Raw genomic sequence first — 24,173 nt, 5'->3', positions numbered from 1 at the left:
AATCTGTAACCATACATACCTTGTCCAATTCACCTGCTTCTACTGCTCTTTGATGCTTGGTAACATCAGAGAAATGTGACTAGTTTTTATTCTTTCACAGGATGTGCGCTTCGCTGGCTAGGCCAGCATTTATCCCATATTCCTAATTGTCCATGAGAAGGTGGTGGTGAGTTGCCTTCTTGAGAGACAATTCTGGTTGCCACACTACCAGAAGGATGTGGAGGCTTTGGAGAGGGTGCAGAGGAGGTTTACCAGGATGTGGCCTGGTCATGAGTGTGTTAGATATGCGGAGAGGCTGAATAGACTTGGACTGTTTTCATTAGAACGACGGAGGTTAAGGGGTGACCTGATCGAGATCTACAAGATTATGAGGTTGCATGGATAGAGTGGATGGGCAGGCACACTTTCACAGAGTCGAGGGGTCAGTCACTAAGGGGGCATAGGTTTAATGTCCATGGGGTAAAGTTTAGAGGAGATGTGCGAGGCAGGTTTTTTACACAGAGGGTGGTGAGTGCCTGGAACGTGTTGCCAGGGGAGGTTGTGGAGGCAGATACATTAATGGCGTTCAAAAGGCATCCCAACAAATACATGGATAGGATGGGTATAGAGAGATACGGCACAAGGAAGTGCTGATGGTGTTGGGAAAGGCTGGTATTATGACCAGTACAGACTTGGAGGGCTGAAGGGCCTGTTCCTGTGCTGTATTGTTCTTTGTTCACTGCAGCTTATGTGGTGTAGATACACCCACTGTGCTGTTAGGGAGGGGGTTTCAGGATTTTGACCCAGTGACAGTGAAGGAACGGCGATATATTTCCAAGTCTGGATCGTGTGTCGCTTGTAGGGGAATTTGCTGGTTTTGGTGTTCCCGTATTGTCTTCCCTTGTTCTTCTAGGTGGCAGAGATCCCAGGATTTGGGGATTTTTGAGATCGTAAATGAAAATCATCCGTGGGTCTAGCGTTGAGCTGTCCTCTCCCTCGTCTCGTCATGTTCTGATGGCTTTCGCACTGTTGACACTGAACAAGGTTTCCAATTACAGGGTCAAAGAAAGAAATGGGGGTTTGTTAGGTTAAGACGGACAGGACAGAAAGTGCAGTGGAGTCCAGGATGGGATCAGCCATGATCGTGTTGAAGGTGTTTAGGCTGAGAAGGCTAAATTATCTCCTCCTGCTCCTAGGTCACATGTTCTAGGGAGGAGATGCTCTGGCTGATTTTGCTACCCAGCTCTAGGCATATGTAGCATTGTAGGTAAAAGATGAGGAACATCTCAGCCATGATAGAATGGCAGAGCAGACTCGATGGGCCGAATGGCCTAATTCTGCTCCTACATCTTATGAACTTACAAGACAGATAGAGCTAGTTCTACAGCAAGAAAAGAGATCCTTTGGCCCATCGTGTCTGCGAGGAACATCAAGCACCTATCTCTTCTAATCCCATTTTCAGCACAGGGCAGCAAAGTGGTTAGCACAGTTGTTTCACAGCTCCAGAGTCCCAGGTTCGATTCCCAGCTTGGGTCACTGTCTGCGTGGGTTTCCTCCGGGTGTTCCGGTTTCCTCCCACACTCCAAAGATGTGCAGGTTAGGTGGATATTCCATAATAAAGTTACCCTTAGTGTCCAAAAAGGTTAGGTGGGGCTACTGGGATAGGGTGGAGATATGGCCTTAAGTGGGGTGCTCTTTCCAAGGGCTGGTGAGGACTCGATGGGCCGAACGGCCTCCTTTTGCACTGCAAATTCTACGATCCTGCACTTGGTCCTTAGCTGTGAGTGGCGTGCATCAAAAACAAATCTCCTTTTTCAACAAAAGAGTAATTCTTGACTTTAAGGGAACCAATGGTCATGAAATATCGTTGCCTAACAGGGCTAAGGAAAATCCCGAAGCCTTTCATTCGTATATAAGGAGCAAAAGGGTAATAGAGAAAGGATTAGCCTTTAAAGGGAATTAATGCGTGGAGTCAGAGGAAATGGGTGAGATTCTTCATGAGTACTTTGCATCGATATTCACCAAGGAGAGGGACGGGACGGATGTTGAGGTGAGGGATGGATGTTTAAATACTCTAGGTCAAGTCAGCATAAGGAAGGGGGTCGTTTTGGGTATTCTAAAAGGCATTAAGGTGGACAAGTCCCCAGGTCCGGATGGGGTCTATCCCAGGTTACTGAGGGAAGTGAGGGACGAAACAGCTGGGGCCTTAACAGATATCTTTGCAGCATCCTTGAGCATGGTTGAGGTCCCGGAGGACTGGTGAATTGATAATGTTGTCCCTTTGTTTAAGAAGGGTAGCAGGGATAATCCAGGGAATTATAGACCAGTGAGCTTGACGTCAGTGGTCGGCAAACTGTTGGAGAAGATACTGAGGGATAGGATCTATTCACATTTGGAAGAAAATAGACTTATCAGTGATAGGCAGCATGGTTTTGTGCAGGGAAGGTCATGTCTTACAAACCTAATAGAATTCTTTGAGGAAGTGACAAAGTTAATTGATGAGGTAAGGGCTGTAGATGTCATATACATGTACTTCAGTAAGGCGTTTGATAAAGTTTCCCATGGCAGGTTGATGGAAAAAGTGAAGTTGCATGGGGTTCAGGGTTAACTAGCTAGATGCATAAAGAACTGGCTGGGCAACAGGAGACAGAGAGTAGTGGTGGAAGGGAGTGTCTCAAAATGGAGAAGAGTGACTAGTGGTGTTCCATAGGGATCCGTGCTCGGACCACTGTTGTTTGTGATATACATAAATGATCTGGACGAAGGTATAGGTGGTCTGATTAGCAAGTTTGCAGATGATACTAAGATTGGTGGAGTTGCAGATAGCAAGGGGGACTGTCAGAGAATACAGCAAAATATAGATAGATTGGAGAGTTGGGCAGAGAAATGGCAGATGGAGTTCAATCTAGGCAAATGCGAGGTGATGCATTTTGGAAGATCCAATTCAAGAGCGGACTATACAGTCAATGGAAGAGTCCTGGGGAAAATTGATGTACAGAAATATCTGGGAGTTCAGGTCCATTGTACCCTGAAGGTGGCAACGCAGGTTGATAGAGTGGTCAAGAAGGCATACAGCATGCTTGCCTTCATCAGACGGGGTATTGAGTACAAGAGTCGGCAGGTCATGTTCCAGTTGTATAGGACTTTGGTTATGCCACATTTGGAATACTGCGTGCAGTTCTGGTCGCCACATTGCCAGAAGGATGTGGATGCTTTAGAGAGGGTGCAGAGGAGGTTCACCAGGATGAAAAAATGAAAATCGCTTATTGTCACGAGTAGGCTTCAATGAAGTTACTGTGAAAAGCCCCTAGTCACCACATTCCGGCGCCTGTTCGGGAAGGCTGTTACGGGAATCGAACCGTGCTGCTGGCCTGCCTTGGTCTGCTTTCAAAGCCAGCAATTTAGCCCAGTGTGCTAAACAGTGCCTGGTATGGAGGGTGCTAGCTATGAAGAAAGGTTGAGTAGATTAGGATTGTTTTCATTGGAAAGACGGAGGTTGAGGGGGGACCTGATTGAGGTGTACAAAATTATGAGAGGTATGGACAGGGTGGATAGCAACAAGCTTTTTCTAAGAGTTGGGGTGTCAATTACAAGGGGTCACAATTTCAAGGTGAGAGGGGGAAAGTTTAAGGGAGATGTGCGTGGAAAGTTTTTTCCGCAGGGGGTGGTGGGTGCCTGGAATGCGTTGCCAGCGGAGGTGGTAGAGGCGGGCACGATAGCATCATTTAAGATGCATCTAGACAGATCTATGAACGGGCGGGGAACAGAGGGAAGTAGATCCTTGGTAAATAGAGGACAGGTTTAGATAAAGGATCTGGATCGGCACAGGCTGGGAGGGCCGAAGGGCCTGTTCCTGTGCTGAAATTTTCTTTGTTCTTAATATCGTGCGTGTGCAAGATTGCCAACGTATTTTAAGCATTTTGGTTTAAGCAGAGTGGGATTTGAAATGGAATCGACCTGAAAATAAACTCGTGCGATGCAAAACAATGTTGGGTTAACGCACTTTTTGCAGCAAGGCGGTTTAAACAAAAATTAGCTACAAGCCATGCAACCGTTCTTCGTCGGAACATACATTAAAATCGTACAAAATACGAGCTATTATAGTGCACAGGCTCCACAGAGAGTGAGCTTCGTGGGAGCGGTCAGTGGTTGTTGGAGAGAGGGGTGGGGGACGCGGTTGGGGCGATGCCAAATGCAATGCATTGTGCGGGCGGTGTAAAGAATAGATTAAAGTAAACCCCATCGTTTGCGCACACACGATGCACGCAGTAACAAGCGGAAAAAAACTTCAGTGGAAGGGGGGGCCGGGTGACACACCCCAGCATCACGAAAAAAAAACAAGAGGTGATCCACGCAAAGGAATGGAAAAGAAAATGCTGCAACACCCCCCACCAAAAAAAAGGCAAAAACAAGGGGAGGTGCAAAAGCCTAGCAGGCATGCGAAAGCTGGACAAGAAGGACGCTGTCGATGCAAAGCCTTTGATCGCAAGGGAGGGAGGGAGGGGGGCAAACCAACACCCCAGCAAACGCACGTCTACAAAGACGGCCATGCCGCGTTGCAGCAAAGTGCTGCGCAGTCCCTGGGTTCTCAGCGCCTTCCGGGCAGTAGGTAAAACCGCTTGCTTTATTTCATCGTTTGTGCATCGAGAGGGATGGGGTTTTTTTTTTGCATGGCGGGGTTTGCAATTTTCGCTGTTTAGTTGTGTGCGCGCGTTGTTTGCAAAAAATAAGAGAGGAGGAATGTGGCGAGGGGGAGATGGCGCCCGGGCGCGCACGTGACCCGATTGTATCACTTTCCTGGCTGTTTGCTACATCTCCTTGTCCCGCCCCGCCCGTCAATCAGACTGCCTCTCCCCTCCCTCTAGGTCAGGTTGTTGTCAGTTTCCCCTCCTCTTCTCTCTCTCCCCTCCTCCTCTTCTCCCTCGACTCGAGTTAAAAATTGCTGTGTGACGCACATTAAAATTTTACAGCACTTCACTTGCATTTGTACAAAAGGTTGCAACAACAACCCCCAAAAAATTTGCACCGATGCGTCGCTCTGATCATTTGAAATTTGCACTTTAAAAAAAACCAAGTTGCACTTATTCCTCCCAATGATTGGACAATAAGGTAATTAAATTTTTTGCATGCTAATGAAGAACCATGCGAGGGAGGACTGGCTGGACCTTGTGTGCCTCCTGACATGACAGTACCCTGCCATTTTGTTGTGTACAGTAAGAAGGGGACAGTTGCTTGGGCGCTCTGCTCGTGTTTACTGCGATGACTTGCATTGATGTGCGTGTAGCGATTAGAGAAAAAAAAATCGACGTGGGTTTAATCTTTTAACTGAGGCTGGATTAGATTTTCTTTTGCAAAACAAAAAAATAGAAAAAAAATAAACGCCACGTGATGGGGTGCTGTATTTCGCCTCCTCTTTCCCTATTATGGAGCTTTACTTCACCCTCATCTGCAATCCCGTGCATTTCCCAGTTCAGTCGTCTGCATTGGGGGAACTTTTCACGAGTGAGGGAGTTGTCTGGATGGACTACAAAGTTGCAACAATCCAGTATTTGTATGTGTTTTGAGTTTTACTGTAGATTTTTTTTCCAAAAGGAAAAGTTGGTCGTTTTAAAAATCCAAATGTTGTGGGGAGGCAGGCGTTTGTGGAATATGAACCCTCTCTTTTAAAAAAAAATTGCCCCGATATTAAAAGACGCCATTTGCCACCATGCCTTTTGCTTTGGGGGCTTGCGAGGGGCCATTATTAAATGCATTGAAACATCCTAGCTGCAACCCAACTTAACAGCTCCGAGCTCCCGCCCCGGCCACTTCTCACTCTCCTTGTTATTGGTGAAGCTCTGAGCTGGGAGGACCGTATTGGCGAGCTGGTGTTGCCCATCAAATGCAGCCTTGTTCCCCGCCCTTGCCTGGAGTTAGTTATCAAGTTGGGTTGGCTGAGCGGTGTAGTGGCCTGAGCTTGTATTACAAGCAGCTCTCTCCCTGTGTGAAACAGCGTTTTGGTGACCACAGAGAGCGTTTGTCTTCATATTGTACAAATCAGCCTTGGTGGCAAAGATGGATATGAAGAAAAGAATTCACTTAGAGCTACGGAATAGGACGCCTTCAGATGTAAGTTTATTTTAAAAATAAAACTTCTCGACTTTATCCCAATCTCGTTTTTGTTTTCCTTGGGAGGAATAATAGTTCATGTGGGGGTCCATGTGTGTTTTTATTGAGCAGTTTCCCATACCTGCTTTCCCAGGAATCTATTTGCGAATGTGTAAAATATCTTCTCCATATTTTTTGAAGTGGCTGTATTTATCCTTCCTAATTGCTGGGTTTTAGTAGAATAATCAAGGTCTCTGTAACCTCAGTTGGATTAAATGCAGCAAGAGTTTTGCGAGAGGGTGGCCTCTGAAACTGATCACTTAATATTGCTGGGGCTGGGCAAACTTTTACCTTCCCCCCCCCCCCCCCCCCCCCGTAAAGTGGAACGTTTGAAGTTTCAAAAGAACTTGAGTGATTAAAGATACAACGAGATATTCCAGTCGGTGATCAGGGGAGAACAGGGAGCCATATTTGCAACTTCATAGTCATGAACGCGCCCATTCTCGAATATTTTCGAAATTACAAAATACTCCCAATAATGAACAAGCAACCCGAGGTAGAACGAGGTGGCTGGGGTCAATCCCTTGGCTAATTTATCTCTCTCCCCCCCCCCCCCCCCCCCCCCGGGGCTTTATAGGCTTCTAGTTATTTTAACTTTGGGAATAAAATCTTTAGATTAAGCAAAAGACCTTGTGGGACAAAAATAGTTGCTGTTTGACATGAATCCCTGCATTAGGCGCGCATGAGAGGCTAGTGTGAATCGTTTTGGATGGCGTAAATAGGTTTAAAATGCACAAGAGAGGCAGATTTTTAAAGCGGAAAGGTGTAGATTTCGCCCCCTTCCTTCTCCTACAAGGGGTTATAAACTAAAGTGGTCTGGGCTGGGGGCAAAACTTGCTTTTTTATGTCGCACACTTTTGTTTGTGATCTGCTTTCTGAACTCTCCTTGCTTTTACATTTTCCTCTCTCCCAAAGAGGTGGGAGAGTGGGGCTGTTTAAATTGCCGGCCGCGTCCAAAGTATCATCATTCCACCAACGGGCTGGCGGAGGGAGAGATGCGATTGCGTGTTTAGTTGGAAATGCCTCGGATCCCTAAAATATCTGCTGGTGGACGACATCCCAACAGCGTTTTCAATGGATGAAGGGGAAGGGATAGCTGTGCAGTTGATGTTTTTTGCACCGTCTCACCGAGAAAGGGGGAGTTTGAGGGTGGCTTTGAGCGGAGTTTGCAGCTTGAGCGGTTTGTTTGTTGCTGATATTGACCAGACTGTTTAAAGCGCAGACGGTTTTTTTTTCTTGTTGGTGGGTGGGGATGGAGAGAGAAGTGCAAAGTGTTAATCATTCACAAGAGAGGCGGACAAAAAAAAAAATCCTCCCTCGGTTCCGGGCGGCAGGAGCGTTTCAGAAAACCGGGGCCAACTTTGGAACTTGGCAGCGCGGTGGCAGGATCCGAACCAGCGGCAGTAGGACGGCCGCCATTTTATTCAGGGCTTGGAAATGGGAATGAGGATCAAGCGAGTGCCGCGCTCTAGCAGGGGGAGGGGGGCTTGGTTTTAAATCCCGAGGTGGAGGGGACGGAAAATCCGGATTGTGTGCGAAGCGCTGTCCGGGGCCGGGGAAAGGTAACAGGAGGGGTTGGGGGGGCACAAATAATGCAAGGTCGAAAATACAGTGAGGTTACGTCATTGGGAAAACCGAGCCCATCAGCTTATTTTTCCCTTCCCACCTCCAGACGATTCCGTTGTTTTGGGAGAGCATGGGGATTTTTCCCCCCATGAGTTTTTTTTTGGTGGGGAGGGGAAATAATGAGGTTGGACAATAAGATTGGAGAGCCAGTTTTGAGGGGGGGGGGGTGCATCGATGCTAAATAATTGTGAATAGCAGCCCAGGTAAAGTTTGCCTGTTTGTTTGGTTCTGGTTGCCATTTCGCAATGTAGCGACTTGTGTGGAAGGCGATGTAACAAAATTGTGGGTGTCCAACGTTCCAATTTGGAACTCTGCAACTTCGCAGTGGCAACATTCAGCGTTCCATCAGGAGCAGCCGGCCAGCAAGGTCACCAGCCTCCTCCCTCTCTCCAGTGTTGGGGGGTGTCCTTGGCTCATTCTTAATCACCACCACAGGATTCCCCCCCCCCCCCCCCCCCCATATGCCAGTTGCGCCTTTTCTGTTCCGACTAGATATGTGTGGATTTTCTCCTGATATATAATCCCACCCCTCTCAAATATTAATTTTCACACTGCACTTTGTGTTGGTGTCGACCTCTGCAATCGGCCCTGCTGCTAACCATGCCTTTTCTGACTGGTTGCGCTTTTCTATGTTGTTCTGGGGGGGGGGGGGGGGGGTGGATTTAGCCATACTTTGTGCGATTTGTGTGAATCCTGCACTATTTGAATCGAGGGAAAAGGTTGACACGTGAGACATCACACACAAAGACAGCCGTGAAATAGCTCCTCCTGAGTTTGTGGTGTGTTTCTTCTTCGTTCCCAGTTTTAATCCCAGGTTACCACAGACCAATTATCCATTTGTACCGTAATTTGGGTGGCATGTTCTGATGCCAACATTTAAACCCAAGTACAGGCTATGGAGCGTGCAATTTGACACTGGAGAGTTGCAGAACTGTGCTCTACGTCTAAATTAGTGATTATAAACATGGCATTTTATGTATTTTCTCCATTGCTGGTCTGACTTGGTGCACTTTATTTGTTTCTTATGTGAGTTGCATTCAATTGGCTTTGCAGGAGCCAAGTTGTCGGTGATTTGTCATAGGTCATTCAGCGTAGCCACAAATGGTGACACTGTACAGTCACATCAGTGTGAGTAGCTGGCATTGAGGTTGTGGGATATGTGAAGAGTCAATTTCTTATGTTGGATTTAGCGAGTAAACAGAACATGGCACAGGGGATCAGTCAACATCTTGAGAAAATTCAAGTTTCACAAGGTTTTGTTGTGGGTCTGGAGAGATGAAATTAAAATCGCTTATTGTCATGAGGAGGCTTCAATTAAGTTACTATTGAAAGCCCCTAGTCGCCACATTCCGGTGCCTGTTCGGGGAGGCTGTTACGGGAATCGAACCGTGCTGCTGGCCTGCCTGGGTCTGCTTTCAAAGCCAGCGATTTAGCCCTGTGTGCTAAACAGGGAGATTAAGTTTGCCAGTGACTGGAATGGTGGACGTAACTCAAAACAGTCGATGGTGATCAAATATACTGCTCCAAATTCTGGCCACATTGAATCGGGAATTGTTTTGCTGTTGACTCCTTTGCTGTGACCATGATTTTTTAATAATACGGTTAATGCTTGGGCTGGGGTAAATCAAGTTTATTAATTTTGAGCTCACTGTACACTCTCGGAATCAGGTTTCATGTAAGCAGCTAAAGAGTTGAAGCTTTATCTCATTAATTTCTGCCCAGTGGGTAGAGTTTGAAGGAAATGGACATTAATGGGATAAATGGTGAGTTTCTGAGCTGTGGGCCAGGTGCTCTTTGAGGGTGCATGGGGGAGCCGTCAGGAGACCTGACAGTGACTTAGCTGTGCCGTCAGGGGGGTGTTTTAACTTTCTGTTTCCAGTTAGTGTTTGAGTATTTCGTTGAGAATGAGGGTGTGGCCTTGGTTACAATATTGAACCTAAAATGACCCAGGCTATTTAGTGCATTGCATGTTGATTTCTTAGACTGACATGTTGGGTCGATTCTGTACAATTATATCCGGGAGTATTAAAACTTTTAGTTCTTGCAAAAGCTTTTAAGAATATGCCTGTTTAGGGGCAAGGTTAAGCCATTGGGTTTTTCCCTCAACTCTGCATTTTAACCATGTCTGGTTATGCCTTTATTGCATTGCCTTGTAGGTTGTTCATATTTAATATTTTCATTGGTGATAGTCTGCACAGGTGTAGTGTATTGTGTTTGGCATTGACTTTCACTCACTGTGTAAAAGATTTGCTGCTGGATGTTTAGACTGGGGTAAAATAGCACTTGAAACAATTTGGGTCTTGAAGTAGAATTTTTAGGTGTGCACATCCTAGATTAAGGATTTGTCTACACATTCCACTTGGATCAGTGGAATGGATGACGATAATGATAATAATGCACTTCAGATGTTTTTTTTTAGCCCAGCTGAGCAGTGAAGTAGATGTATGTTTTGGCTGAAGTGGTCATGTTGTGTTGCGGTCTATTGGATTGCAATATGTTTATTCATGAAATGAGGTAATGTGACAGAATATTTGGGATGGATTGGCAATGGTGTATATGCTGCTGGGAAATGGAACACTTTCCATTTTAGGCACCTGGTGTTAAAGTCAAGTGCTGTCAGGTCAGTTTTGGCAAGTAAAACTTTCTTCACTACCTCTACAATCTGCCTCCGCCCGAACTCGAGAGCTCCCGATACACACAGTATGTCAGACCAGTTTCCACTCTTAAGTCTTCAGGGCAGATTTAATGATTTTTGTGTCTGGGCAAGCAGGCTGGCACTGTGCGTTGCCCTGAAGTTGGATGGCGCTGCAGCTTAGTATAGAATTTACAACTTTTCAGCCCTTCTGAAGCATTTTGCTCTCTCGCAGATCTCTCTTCGTCTAACCCTGCAGGCACATCCTTCTGTTCGTTTCTCCCTCAATTACTTGCTGGAATTTCCTTCAGCACATTAATGCGATTCATCTCGGTTTGGAAGCAAGTTACGCGACACTTGTGTGAAATCAAATTTTGGCACCACTTGCGTGAAATGGCTGGGTATGTTAAAGGTGCTATATGGATGCAAGTTGTTATTGTAACGTGCGCCTGATGACCTTAATTTCAGCTGTCTCCAGTGCATATGGACTTCATGTTCTCTGTTAAAACATTGCATTTGTTTGTTTTTGATTGGTGGTCATTCTCCTGGTTTGGACACCCTCTCTCCATGATTTTGATGCCAAGCCATTCAGAATTGTTCAATAATATTCCTTTTTTTTTAAATACCAAAACCAACAGCACTACGAATGGATAATGTCATAGTGATGAAGCAGGTTTTATCCTTGTGTTCCAAAAGAATGAAGCACTGTAGCATTATCAGTTTTCGGAACCCGTTGTCAGCATTGAGCAACAACAAAAACTTGGTCCGAATGACTACACCAGAGTTGCCTGGTCAAAGCGGTGGGATTTGAGGCGTGCCTTTTAAAAGGGAGGACGGTGAGGTGGAGGGACGCAATTCCAGAGCTTGGGGCTTGGACACCTGTAGGCACAGCCGGCAATGGTGGCGTGGCTAAAATCAAGGATGTCCAAGGCTAGATTAGAGGTGGGGTGAGGCCATGGAGAGAATGTAAAATCAAGGCATGGGTGCCAATGTAGGTCACTGAGCACAGAGCTGGATAGGGAAATGAGCAGCCTTTATATGGAGAGTTGAACGATCTCTCCTCTTGTAGCGTTAGCGCACTTTCATTTTCGCCCTAGACTGGGTTACTGCACTGGGATACGCAAATTTAAAAATGTGCACTGAAATCCCACATTATTAGGTATTGTATTGACTCGCCAAGTTAAGGAACACGGAAGCCAGCAGGATCTTCACTCATTCTGCCTACCTCTTTCCATCCATCCCCTCTTTACCCCCCTCCCCCACCAAAGAAAAAGTTTAACTCCCTTGTTAATCAAGATTCATATCCACCTCTGCCTTCTCTGGGAAAGTGGTCCAAAGACTCGCGACCTTTAGAGAAAATTCTTCCTTCTTATCTTCGTCTGAAATGGGAGGCTCCTTATTGGGAGTTAAGAGGCTGAGCACAACACCGTACACTTAATTGGTGGACGCTTGGTTTCCTTGTTGACAGTCCTTCAATAGAAACTGGCTGTAATCTCCGACTTAGCATTTGAATTGTCCTTCAAATGATTTGTAGCCTGAATGTGGAATTGTTGTTCAGATTTTTAGTTCAGAGCCATTCACTTGTGCCCAAACGGTTAGCGTCAACATTCATTGGTGTCTCGCACATAATGAGACATGATTGGTTGCAATGTTATCCTGGGTGTGGTGGAATTTTGACCTGGGTATTTTTTTTGTTTTGTTTTGGAACCCGATCAAATAATTTCCTGAGCGCAATGGTGATTGTACCGCGGAGTTGTGACTTGGAGAAAGTATGGGAGGTGCATCGAGGGAAATTGCAGAGTAGTGGTGATCACAGGGCAAAGCAAAACTGTGTCGCTTTTAAAATTCCCATCCTTGGTCTCAAATCCTTTCATGGCCTTGCTTTTCTCAATCTCTTATCGCCTCCAACCCCACAGCCCTCCGATATTGGATTGGTTTATTGTCAGTGAAAAGTATTGTTCTGCGTGCAGCTCAAATAGATAATTCCGTACATGAAAAGAAAATACATCAAAGGGGAAACATAAAATTACGCAACGTAAATACATAGACAACAGGCATCGGGTGAAGATGTGTGAAGAGATCAGATCAGTCCATAAGTGTCTTTTAGGAGCGGGGAAGAAGTGGGCTTTTGAATCTGTTAGTACCTGTTCTCAGACTTTTGTATCACCTGCCCGATGGAAGAAGTTGGAAGAGTGAGTGGGTGGGAGGGGTCTTTGATTATGCTGCCCACTTTCCCCAGGCAGCGGGAGGTGTAGACAGAGTCGATAGATGGGGGGCGCGGGTGCGTGTGATGGACTGGACGATGTTCACAGCTCTCTGTAGTTTCTTGCAGCCTTGGGCCGAGCAGTTGCCGTACCAGGTTGTGATATCTGTGCTCTTCTCTAATTCTGTCAATTGTGTGCATTTCCAATCATCACTCTTCCACCATTGGTGCCCGTGCCTTTGTTTGTTTTAGCCCCAAGCTCTGAATTTGTTCCCTACACCCACCCTTCCATTTACCGTTGTCAGAAAGAAATTGTTGGATGTTGCCTCGTGGGTTAGTATCCCGACAATGGATGAAGAGCGCAGGATGGGCTGAATGGCCGTCTCTCGTTCACTGTTGTTTTCCGTTCTGGGTTAGGGTTAGGATTGCATGTTTAAGAAGTGGAAATAGATGAAATGAAAATCGCTTATTGTCACAAGTAGGCTTCAATGAAGTTACTGTGAAAAGCCCCTAGTCGCCACATTCCGGCGCCTGTCCGGGGAGGTTGTGCAGTTTTCCGTTCTTGCTCTGGTTCCTTGACTTTTAAAAATGCAGAATGAATCCAAAAACAAATCTTCAGAATTGACTTGAGGCTCCAATATCTCGACTGCAAGCCAATTGCTCGAGGGAGGTTTTGCTTGTTGCTGCTTGCGGCGAATTAGTTAATTGCGATTTTTCAGGTGCGCTCTAATGTATGAAGTGACGAGGTGGATTTTTGTCGCATTTATTGGGCGATGGTTGGGAGGAGTCGAAGACATGTCCGTTCAGTTAAGGACACATAGAACATACAGTGCAGAAGGAGGCCATTGGCTCATCGAGTCTGCACTGACCCACTTAAGCCCTCACTTCCACCCTATCCCCATAACCTCATAACCCCCCGATTATGATCTTCAGGTTTGTCAATGTCTTTTTAACCTCAGTAAATTTTCAAGTGGAGAACTTAAAAGGTTTTGGGCTGAATGTAGATTCTCGCGTTTAATCGGTGTTGCCATTTAAGAGTGACTTGGGGATGATTGAGAATGGGGGAGTTTATTGCTATGTTGCGCTGTTTCAGGTTAGTTTTGACGTACTCTGGAGTGACTGTCATGGACCTTTTACAGGGTAGTAATGGACTGTTTTCAATTGAATTCCTGGGCTCACAGCTTTGTCACTGTTGCAATGGTGTCGAGGCAACTGTCCAGGTCCGAGTCACGTCACTGGGATAGATTAATAGAGCATCTTCTGCAGTTGAAATTTGATTGAAGCTAAAGCGCCAGAAATGCGGAGAAGTAATGCACTTTCCAGTACCAAAGCAAGAGTTTAAACTTGACATTGGCACTTTTTTAATCTTCGTCTTTTGCCAAAGAGGGCAGCCCAATTGACTTAACGAGAAGTCCCTGCGTTGTGGACAAAATCTAAAAATGTTCAAAGTTGTGGAAAATATTAGTAAGTGACTTGCCATGGATGTGACAAAGGGCCATTGACTGGCAGACAATTGGCATTGCGAGCAATAAGCAATGGTTAGAAAACCTATTGTTTTAATGGCTGTTATCTTGATTGTAGGTCAGAGAAAGTAGTTTAAATAGTTCAGGTTCTGCTCCAAGAGCAGCATGCAATTTAAACCAGTAAAACTTCCCAGGGCACGTCACGCGAGTGAGTATCAAACAGGAATCTCTGCGATCCACAAGCAAACAATGCTGATGTGGGTGCATTGGACATCCCTGTGCTTGAGGATTGGGCAGAATGGCAAGAGCAATGCTGTCACTTTGGTTATGTTGAACGGCCTTTTGCTGGGGCATTTATGTTCCAGTATTGCCATCTCTCAGCTAACTGGTAGTTGAGTTTCAGAGCCTCACATCACACGGGCGTTTGATGGAGTGCTGTACTTCGAGCCTGGGTTTCAATCTGGCTCAAACTGATGCGGTGAAAGTCGGTCTGCTGGTGGTAGAAGAGTCCTTGTGTGAAAGTTTGGACAGTCTTGACCCATTTCTTGGACATTTACCACAGCCCAGGGACACGAGGAAGTTGTCGGAGAACCTGGTGGCTGTCACAATGCTGGTGTTCTGGGAATTTATTGACCACACTGAACTCCACCGATGCATTCATCCTCTCGTGTGCTCTCTCGCTCTCTCTCTCTCGCTCTTTACTCCTCCCCCTTTCTCCCCCCATGCTGCTGCCCCCTCTTGTCATAAAGTGACAGGTGGCTAGTTCCTTAACAGAATGTTAATTTGCCAAAAACCTGATTTCAAAATGATTTTGGCTTCCACTTACTTTCAATGTGTAAATTGTCAGAACAAGGAATTCTGGAGATGTTGAGGAAGAAATGTTTGTGGCTCGGAGCTATAACGATGAACCGCTTACTGCGTTACAGAAACAGGGAGACAGACTTTACAAAATCTTTGCCATGTAATGTCATAAATCCGCTCACTGTCCAGTCGCTCAATCATTTTGAATGCAAAACCGATTCATCCATAAATCAAGTTGAGGGAACCAATTAAAACCTGCAGCTTGTCAACGTGGCCTAAAAGATTGAACATCATATTTGGGTATCGTGATGGAGATTTTAAAAAGTTTCACCCAAGCGTGGACTGCTATTGATTGTTTTGTGAAGTGATTTGTTTATCTGGTCTGCGCTGACGAGTGCAGCCTTGTAACCAGTAGAGTTGCTCTCGCAGTTAACCATTTAGAAACTGGAATCCTCGGTACTCCTTGCCTCCGATTGTGCTGGCAGGTGAATTAATCCAGTCCATTTTTTGCTGCTAATGTTTTGCCGTAGTAGTTTTAAGTAGCATTTGTGGCTGATAGAGAGGCCACCTGCACTGGCAGAAACCCAGCTGTCCAGCCAATTACGCAGAATCGGCTGAGCAGAAATAGGCCATTTGACCAACTGGGGTGTGGTGGTGTTTTTGAGCCTCCTCCAATCTGACCCTGTATCAGCATATCCCGTAAAACCTTCAATATCTGACATGCGCAGGGAATGGGTGACGCTGGTTCATCAAAAATGCTGATTAACGGGGAGTTTATGCTTTTAGCATGAACTAATCTGCAAGCACTCAGTACATTAATACATAAAAGTATAAAATAATACAGAATGTAGGTGCGAGTTCCAGATAACTTTGTCAGGGGATCTTCAGCAATTTGAGTTGGTTAAGAGTTGCTGGATGTTGGACTGCTTTGGTAGATTCCATAACGTGATTCCTGAGTTGGCTAATCTTGGCAGGGATTAGCTCTGGGTTTGGGAGGAGTTAACTATTCTGACCGCAATCTCTGCGTGTTTCTGTGTGGGCGATCTGTTTTGGGGCAGGATTGATGTGGTCTTTTGACACGAGTGGTTGAGTAGCTGTGGTGCTCGCACTAGCTTTTGAGGCTGGCGGCAGAGGGATGCTTCATTTGAGTGAGGTACCGCAGTGTGGCATCACCCCCCACACCGGGGGGGGGGGGGGATTAACAAAAACTGAATGAAACGCACGGAAACAGGATTTTTGGAGGGTTTTCCGTGTGTTTGCTTCAAGCAAGAAGCATGTGATCGCTTTCTGCAGGCAAGTATAGTTTGTTTGTGTGTGAATTTCTATTCTCTGCTTTCATGTTAGATATTTGGTGGCCATGGCGAAGATCTCAGTGATGGGCTGAGACCGGTGATTTCCTTCGACAGTTACACTTAACAGGAATGATGCGGCGCAGGGTTTTTGACGCGCTCGTTTCAAACTTTTGTATTCCAGCTTTAAAAGCTGTTTGGCTGCTGCCTGGGAAGTCTGTCTATCGACTTAAAGGATGGGTTTGTGGGGAAGGAGAAGGATAATTGGTAGCATTCTTACCTCAAAAGGTTGAGAGAGCATTATCTGGGCTGACTCGTCTCCCGGTGCTGTATTGAGGCTGCACCGCGCTGCCCGAGGATACAGTATTAAACGTGAGGTCGCGCTTCCTGTCTTGGATCGAAGGTCCCAGCGTACTGTTTGGAGAATAGGCGGCGAGTTCCACCCAGTGGCCTGATGAATATGGATCCCTCAAACCATCGTCTGAAAATATGTAATCGCTCCAAATGATCCGACTGTAAACTTGGAAAGCATTCCCAGAGTCGAGGGTATCTGAGCCTTCTGTAGTTTCCCATTGCTGTGCCCTGGAGTGAGTTGGCGGGAGATTCCGATCCCGCTGTTTACGGCTCCAATGGAAATCTCCGCTGCTTGCAGGATCCCAACCTGAAGACTTTGGCTCGTCTTGTTCTAGCGGCTTTAGGTTAATGGCTCCACAACTTGCAGGATGAGTTGATGGTCACTGGCCACCGGGAGTGCTGGTGTGGGAAATTCACTTTGGGATTGTGGTAGGATAGCAGGATCTTTTATTGCACTGTGTAGTTTAGTATGCGGAGCCTTGGAGGCCGAGCATCGAGTACAAATCAATACTTGCCCTCTATTTGTGCGTCTTGGGGAAGCTAGTACTAAACAGATATTAGTGTTCGAATTAGGATTTGTCCACCAATTGGCTACCTGAACAGCCCTTGCAAATTTGCAAGCCTGATGAAGCAAGACTAATGAGTGAATAAGAAAAAGAGATGCAAATGACAGCTTGCATATTTTATATAATATTTGGCATGGTGCCACACGAGTTGATGTCAGGAGGGATGGGTAATAAGGAGCCTCCTTTTAGAGGGAGAGAGATGTGCATGTTTAGGGAAGAGATTCTGGTGTTTATGCCCATTAGTGATGGAGTGGTTCAAATTGTCAAGGGGGTGTAAACATCATAGCTTACCAGTTTCTGGGCAGCTTGTAGAGCCCAGAGATTGGAACAACTGGATGAGAATTTTAAAATTGAGATGTTACGAAGACGACTTTGTCTGGGCTGTGGTTCTAACCCCTCCTATATCCCACCTGAAAGTGGTTTGATGCTGGATGATAAAAATGACATTTGTGCCAACACCTCGCTCCAAACAATTGTGCAGAAATTATATATTTGAAGAGGGCTACCCCAGTGGTGCAGTTTATAACATGAAAGTCACTTCAACTTCTGGGATAGATGAAGGTGTCGCATTGGTCACTAGTTTTGGGCTAGAACGAGGGGTTTGGCTGGAATGGTTGGGGAGGGGGCGGGGGGGAGCAGGAATGATGGCACTGAATGAGGCTTGGTTTGTGATGCCATCCACAGTTGAATACCCAGTTCAGCTCTTGCTGAATACTCCAAAGAAGACTGGTGGCGTAGTTCTGGACAGTTGGGAACTGATGCACGAAAGGCCCTGACGTGCCCGCCTAATCCCATTTGCCAGCACTTGACCCGTAACCTCGAATGTTATGTTATGGTGTGCCATGTGCTCATCCCAGGTACTTTTTAAAGGATGTGAGGCAACCCGTCTCTATTACCCTCCCAGGCAGTGCATTCCAGACCATTGCCACCCCTCTCTGGGTAAAAAAAGTTTCCCCTCAACCCCCCCCCCCTCCCCCCTAAACCTCTCGCCCCTCACCTTTGAACTTGTGTCCCCTCGTAGCTGACACTCCAACTAAGGGGAACAGCTGCACTCATACCCCTCATAATCTTGTCCACCTCGATCAGGTCACCCCTCGTTTTCTCTCGAGCAGAGACTAACCCAAGCCTATCCAGCCTTTGTAACTTAAATGTTCCGTCCCAGGCAACATTCTGGTGAATCGTCTCCCCACACGCTCCAGTGCACTCACATCCTTCCCTATAATGTGGCGACCAGAACTGCAGATAATACTCCAGCTGTGGCCTCACCAAAGTTCTATACAACTCCATGACCTCCCTGCTTTTGTAATCTGTGCCCCAATTGACAAATGATGGGTCCCGTATGCCTTTTTCAGTACCCTTTTTAAAAAAACAAACAAATTTAAGTGTACCCAATTCTTCCCCCCCCCCCCCCCCCCCCCCATTTAAAGGGCAAATTTTAGCGTGGCCAATCCACCTACCCTGCACATCTTTGGGTTGTGGGGGTGAGACCCACGCAGACACGGGGAGAATGTGCAAACTCCACACGGGCAGTGACCCGGAGCCAGGTTTGAACCCGGGTCCTTGGCGGCGTAAGGCAGCAGTGCTAACCACTGTTCAGCCCCCTCTATTAACCAGCCCTTCTTTCTGCCTTGAGATCTGAATTACTGGAGAGGTACCAGCTGATCGTCTAGGCAGGTGCCCAATTAAAAAGGGATGTTTGTGGTTGTGTTCACTGCTAATCAGGATGTGCGTTTCATAATATATTGGAACATGACATGTTTCTACATATAGCTTTCAAATAAGAATGGTGCAACAACTACATTCCCCTCCTTGACTTTAACCCGAGCCTTCAGCTCTCGGCCAATTTTCTAACGGGGTTTGTGGATTGGTAATGTTATACCAGGTAAACATCACACCTGGCTAATTCTCTTCCCACACCTAGTGGTGCACAAGCGGGCTTTACAAGGTTTTTCCCAGAGCTGGTCACTAGTCTGTTGCCAGGGCCTTGTAGCTTGAGGGGCTCCACACCAGACATGGCTTACCAGGCGTGCCTCCTGCCCTTGCTGCCAGTCACTGGTTTGTTTGGAAGGATGTGCAGACTGGCACTCTACCTGTTTGGCCATGTCACGACCACACCTGCCTCGGCCAGCAAGTCCCAGGGTGGGATGGGACGCTACCCACTGCGTCACAAGACCTCGCTGTTGTTTTGTGGCCCTCTTGATCTTATAGCCTTTAGCAGCCAATGACTTGCTGCTTGTCCCTTGTTCAAGTGATTCTCTTTCCCCCCCCCCCCCCGCCAAATGCAGGTTTCGTCAATGACCTCGCCAACATGTCAGTGTTCGCACCTCCAGCTGTACTGGCAATCTCTTTTCTTTTTCTCTTTCACCCCCTCTTTTGCTCTCCCCAACCCCTCTCAAAACGCCACTGCTGATTCCTCCTCTGAATCCTGTTGCGTATAATCCCTGTCCCTTTCACCTCCTGCCATGTCAGCTGTGCTTCCTATGACAGGGTTCCATGTTCTGGGCATTCCCTTGTTAAGCCCCTCCGCCTGCCCCATAAGATCTTAGATTTTAAGGTCACCTTTCCTGAGCAAATTTATGATCACTTCTCCTAGTTCCCCCTCTTACTGATTTGGTGCCTTTTCTGCCCAGGTTTAGCCCCTTGGGCCGTTGACCTGGAAAGGCGAGATGCAAAATGGCAGATCAATTCATTGATGACTTAAAGTGATCTTTGGCACTCCTCGATTTGAGTTTCCAAACTACCACTTCAGTCCAAATGGGTGTTGGAAGGAAATTCTCCACTGCCTGAGATTTTGGTTGGTGGGGGAGGGGGTTGATCGTGTCTTTGCTCGCTCACCCTTTCACATCAAGGGCAATGGCAAAGTGTTCCATTGGTGCTTGTTAATTGTATCTGTGTCGTGGATTTCTATTGCTGCTCATCCAGTAAGAATAGTGGGTTGACGGCAATCGGGGGGGGGGGGGGGGGGCTTGATCGGCTGATGGCTTTGGGTCTGGTGGAGGGAAAAAGTACAGCTGGATTCGAGGCGGCAAAGTGGTTAGCACTGCTGCCTCACAGCACCAGGGACCCGGCTTCGATTCCTACCTTTGGTGACTGCGTGGAGATTGCACGCTCCCCCCCCCGTGTCTGTGGGTTCCCTCCCACAGTCCAAAGATGTGCAGGTTAGATGGATTGGCCATTACAAATTGTCCATTAGCGTCCAGGGATGTACAGGTTAGGTGGGGTTACTGGGATAGGGGGGGGGGGGGGGGGGGGGGGGGGGGTGTGGTAGACCTAGGTTGGGTGCTCTTTTCAGAAGGTCGGTGAAGACTCGATGGGCCGAATGCCATCCTTCTGCGCTGTAGTAATTCAGTGGCAATTCTCTCCATCTCTGGTGTCGAAACCTCCAGCATTGTGGGGGATCTAGGGCATTAACTTGGAGTAAAAACGCCCATTGTAAGTAGCCTGCATCACAGTGCAAGAGAGAGAGAGATTGCTGGCTGGGTGCATTTTTATTTTAAGAGCTAACCCAAGCTGCAGCACAGCAGGCCGCCCTGTGTGATAGGTCTAAGATCATTGAACATAAATGGATCTGTCCAGGATCAATTGGAGTTAACTCCTGGGTTTAAATCCTTCTCTCAGTGGCCCATTCACACACTTGTCTCGATTGCCCTCTGCGCTCTCGTGTTGCTTTTGAAGTAGGGGTATTGGGAAAGAGAAGATGAGAGAATACTTCTGACGGTAATTTCAGCTATAGTTGAAAAGGCAGGAGGCGCAGAAACCTGAGGGTCTTTGCCCTGACCCTAAGGCTCCGGAATTTGTTGATTCCGATATAAACGTGAGCTTCAAGCATTGCTTTTAAGCTGCGGTATAAGTGAAGCGAAATGAAGTATGCCAAACGTGATTTTGCTCTTTCCATTCCAAGCAATTGTATTTGACATTACAGCTGTCACACAGGGTGGCCCTGCTGGGCAATTGAGTAAAAATGGGTCGATGTTCTCTGGAGTTCAGAAGAATGATTTGCTGTCGCGCTGGAAGGTACACCATTCTAAGGCTGTTTGACAGGACAGGTGCTGTAGCGCTCTCCGCTGGCTGAAGAGCCTAGTGTCAGGGGTCATAGCCTCAGGCTTGAGGGGCTGGCCGGGGGATTGAGATCCTGGGGAAATTACTTTCCTGAGAGTTGTGAATCTTCTCTGTCCATAGAGCTGCGGGTTTTATCCGTTGTTGGGTATATTGAGGTTCCTTAAAGGGATATGAAGAGCAGGCGGGGAAGAGCAGGTGATGGAGAGGACAGGCCATGAACTTATTGAGTGATGGTGCAGGCTCGTGGAGCTTTTTTTTTTAATCCTCTAAAGGGAAGAAAGGCCATGGACATGTTTGTTTTCAAGAGTTTTTATTATGTGTTCCTTGGTCCCTGCGTTTGAGATTGCTACCTCATAGCTTTCCATACAATTGACTGGTGCTTGTGTCAACATGTTCTCCCGCTCTCTCGCTCCCGATCACCACTTCCCACATCCTGTTTTGCCTGCTTATCCTTGAGGAAAGGTGAGTTTTAGTTTAGTTTTGCCTTCTCACCAGTATTTGTGCCCTGTTCAGTGTAAAACTCCAGATAGATCTTCAAGGCTAACCTGCCCTTGGCAATAGTTGATCTTGGGTGGCTGGCTCTAGGATCTTTGACTTTGTCTGTTTTGAACCTCGGTCGCTATCATGTTTGTCCGGTATTGAGAGATTTCCGGCATTTTGGTGCTTTTATAAAACAGAAGTTCAGGGGGGGCAGCTGGACTTCAGCGGGTAGCACCGTCTCTCCTCGATCAGCAGGTTGTGGGGTCAAGTTCCACCAGGGGCACAAACATCTGCTCCAGTGCAGTACGGCAGGAGCGCTGCACTGTTGAAGGTGCCATCTTTTGGATGAGCCATTAAGCCACGGTCCAGTTTGCACCCTCGGTTAGATGTAAAAGATCCCATGGCAGTATTTCACAGAGCGAGGAGTTCTTCCTGCTGCCCTGGCAAATCCTCGACCAACATCAACCACACTCTCAATTATCAGGCCGTTATCACGTTACTATGTGCAAATTGGCTGCTGTGTTTCTGATATTATACCTCTGGCTATAAAATGTTCTGGAACGGTCAGAGATGGAGAGATTCTCTCCCCCCCCCCCCCCCCCCCCCCCACTTCATTTTAGGACCATGAGATTGTCGAGACCATTCACTACATTGCGTTTGTCTCATTGCAAAGAGCTCTCGAGCTTCACCCGAGGCTGGTTTAGCGCAGTGGGCTAAACAGCTGGCTTGTAATGCAGAACAATGCCAGCAGCGCGGGTTCAATTACCATACCGGCCTCACCGAACAGGCGCCGGAATGTGGCGACTAGGGGCTTTTCACGGTAACTTCATTGAAGCCTACTTGTGACAATAAGCAATTATTATTTTATTTTTCCTGAAAGGTACAGCTTCGACATCAGAAATCCAAAGAGAATTGTGCGAGGTGTACGTGTCCAGATAATAGTTTATTATTGGTTACCAAGTTGGGGATTTGCCCCACAATGTCAGAAAAGAATTCGATCAGAAATTTGGACTTTGGTTTGCAGAATACTCCTGTTCATAATGAAACACCCGTGAATGCTACCTTAATGTCCAAGTTCCCCATGTACAGCGAAGAGCCAAAACTCTAGCCGAGGAACTGCCTTGTCGATATTCGGCCAAGAGAAATCTTAAATGGTTTTTAAAAATGTTTCCTGTCTTGTGGTGTCCTCGGCTTTTGGCACACTCCAGCATGTGGCAGGAGCCTTTGACGCTCCCTCTGTTATTGATAGTGATACTAATGCCAGCTTCACCTAATGGCCCAGTGAGATTGGAATTTGGGGCATGACCATTGGGTTTAGCTACCTTGGACAGCAATCTGAGCTAGTTCCTTAACAACAGGATAGAAAACTTACATCAGGTCATTTCATCTGCATGAGCTAGAATATCCTTTCTATGCAACTTGCAACTGAATACCATAAGACATAGAAGCAGAATTAGGCCATTTGACCCGTCGAGTCTGTTCCGCCATTCAATCATGGCTGATATGTTTCTCACCTGCCTTCTCCCCATAATCCCTGATCGCCTTTATTAATCAAGTCCTGTCGTGTTGCTTTCCATTACCAAACCCATTGGGGGGAAACAGCGAGCGAAAGGCAAAGGCACCTTTGCCTACACAAGGCAGCCAAGAGGTTAGAAGGATCACAGCAAAGGCAAGGTGGTTAGGGATATGAGCAGGAAGCGTGGGAGCAGCACGATGATGCAGGGTTTAGCACTGCTGCGTCACGGCGCCGAAGACCTGGGTTCGATTCCGGGTCACTGTCCGCGTGGAGTTTGCACGTTCTCCCCATGTCTGCATTGGTCTCACACCCACAACCCAAAGATGTGCAGGGTAGGTGGATTGGCCATGCTAAATTGCCCCTTAATTGGGGGAAAAAAAAGAATTAGGTACTCTTTTTTTAAAAAAAAATATATTTTTAAATGAGCATGAAGCATGAATTAATTCTACCATATAAAGCTTTTCCTATAGATCATGGCCCTTAGCTGTAGTGTGGGTCCCACCAAAAGTGGATCTCCCAGAGGAAGTTTGGCAATGTTTCTCCCTGTCCCGGTAAATGCTGGCATTCCAATAAGGAAGAAAAGACAAAACATCGGTGTTTCTTTAACCAAGAAACCTTGATTATTGATCCTTGGCCTGATGTTTCTGAGTACTGTAGTTTAGGATTATGTTTATTGGTGAGCTTCACTTGGGAGCCCTGTCATTCCAACAGGCAGAAGTAAAACTGTTCCAGTGTTTTGGATGTTTGAGGTTCAGGTCTCATTGTTCAGAGGGCATTTCTACCATTGCCTTTTGGCTGGTGAGGAGTTAAGTTTAAAAAAAAAAAATCTTTCATGGAATGTGGGCGCCACTAGCTGGGCCAGCATTTGTCATTCCTACAGTGCCGAAAGAGGCCATTCAGCCCATCACGTCTGCACCGGCCCTCTGAAAGAGCACCCAACGTCGCTCCCCCCGCCTCCCCATCTCTGTCACCCCACCTAACCTACACCGCTTTGGACTGTGGGAGGAAACCGGAGAACCCAGAGGAAACCCACGCAGACACTGGAGAAGGCGCAAACT

At 46.8% G+C, this 24,173-nt stretch overlaps 1 protein-coding gene across 2 annotated transcripts in view; it reads left to right on the top strand.

Annotated features, from left to right (window-relative positions):
* The first annotated feature begins 4,401 nt into the window (after positions 1 to 4,401).
* anp32a (acidic (leucine-rich) nuclear phosphoprotein 32 family, member A) overlaps positions 4,402 to 24,173 on the top strand; it is a 38,559-nt gene continuing 18,787 nt past the window's right edge. Inside the window, exon 1 of one of the 2 annotated variants that reach the window (XM_038812985.1) lies at positions 4,402 to 4,584. In XM_038812985.1, the coding sequence (XP_038668913.1) occupies positions 4,417 to 4,584 (168 nt within the window). In that variant the 5' untranslated portion in view covers positions 4,402 to 4,416. Of the gene's footprint in view, positions 4,585 to 5,304; positions 6,088 to 24,173 lie in introns of those variants that run through there. The other variant, XM_038812986.1, reaches the window with a different exon arrangement.

This window comes from Scyliorhinus canicula, chromosome 12 (genome assembly GCF_902713615.1).
Source record: "Scyliorhinus canicula chromosome 12, sScyCan1.1, whole genome shotgun sequence".
NCBI lineage: Eukaryota > Metazoa > Chordata > Chondrichthyes > Carcharhiniformes > Scyliorhinidae > Scyliorhinus > Scyliorhinus canicula.
Note: the sequence above shows the minus strand (reverse complement) of the source record. Positions and strands in the feature narration are given on the sequence as shown.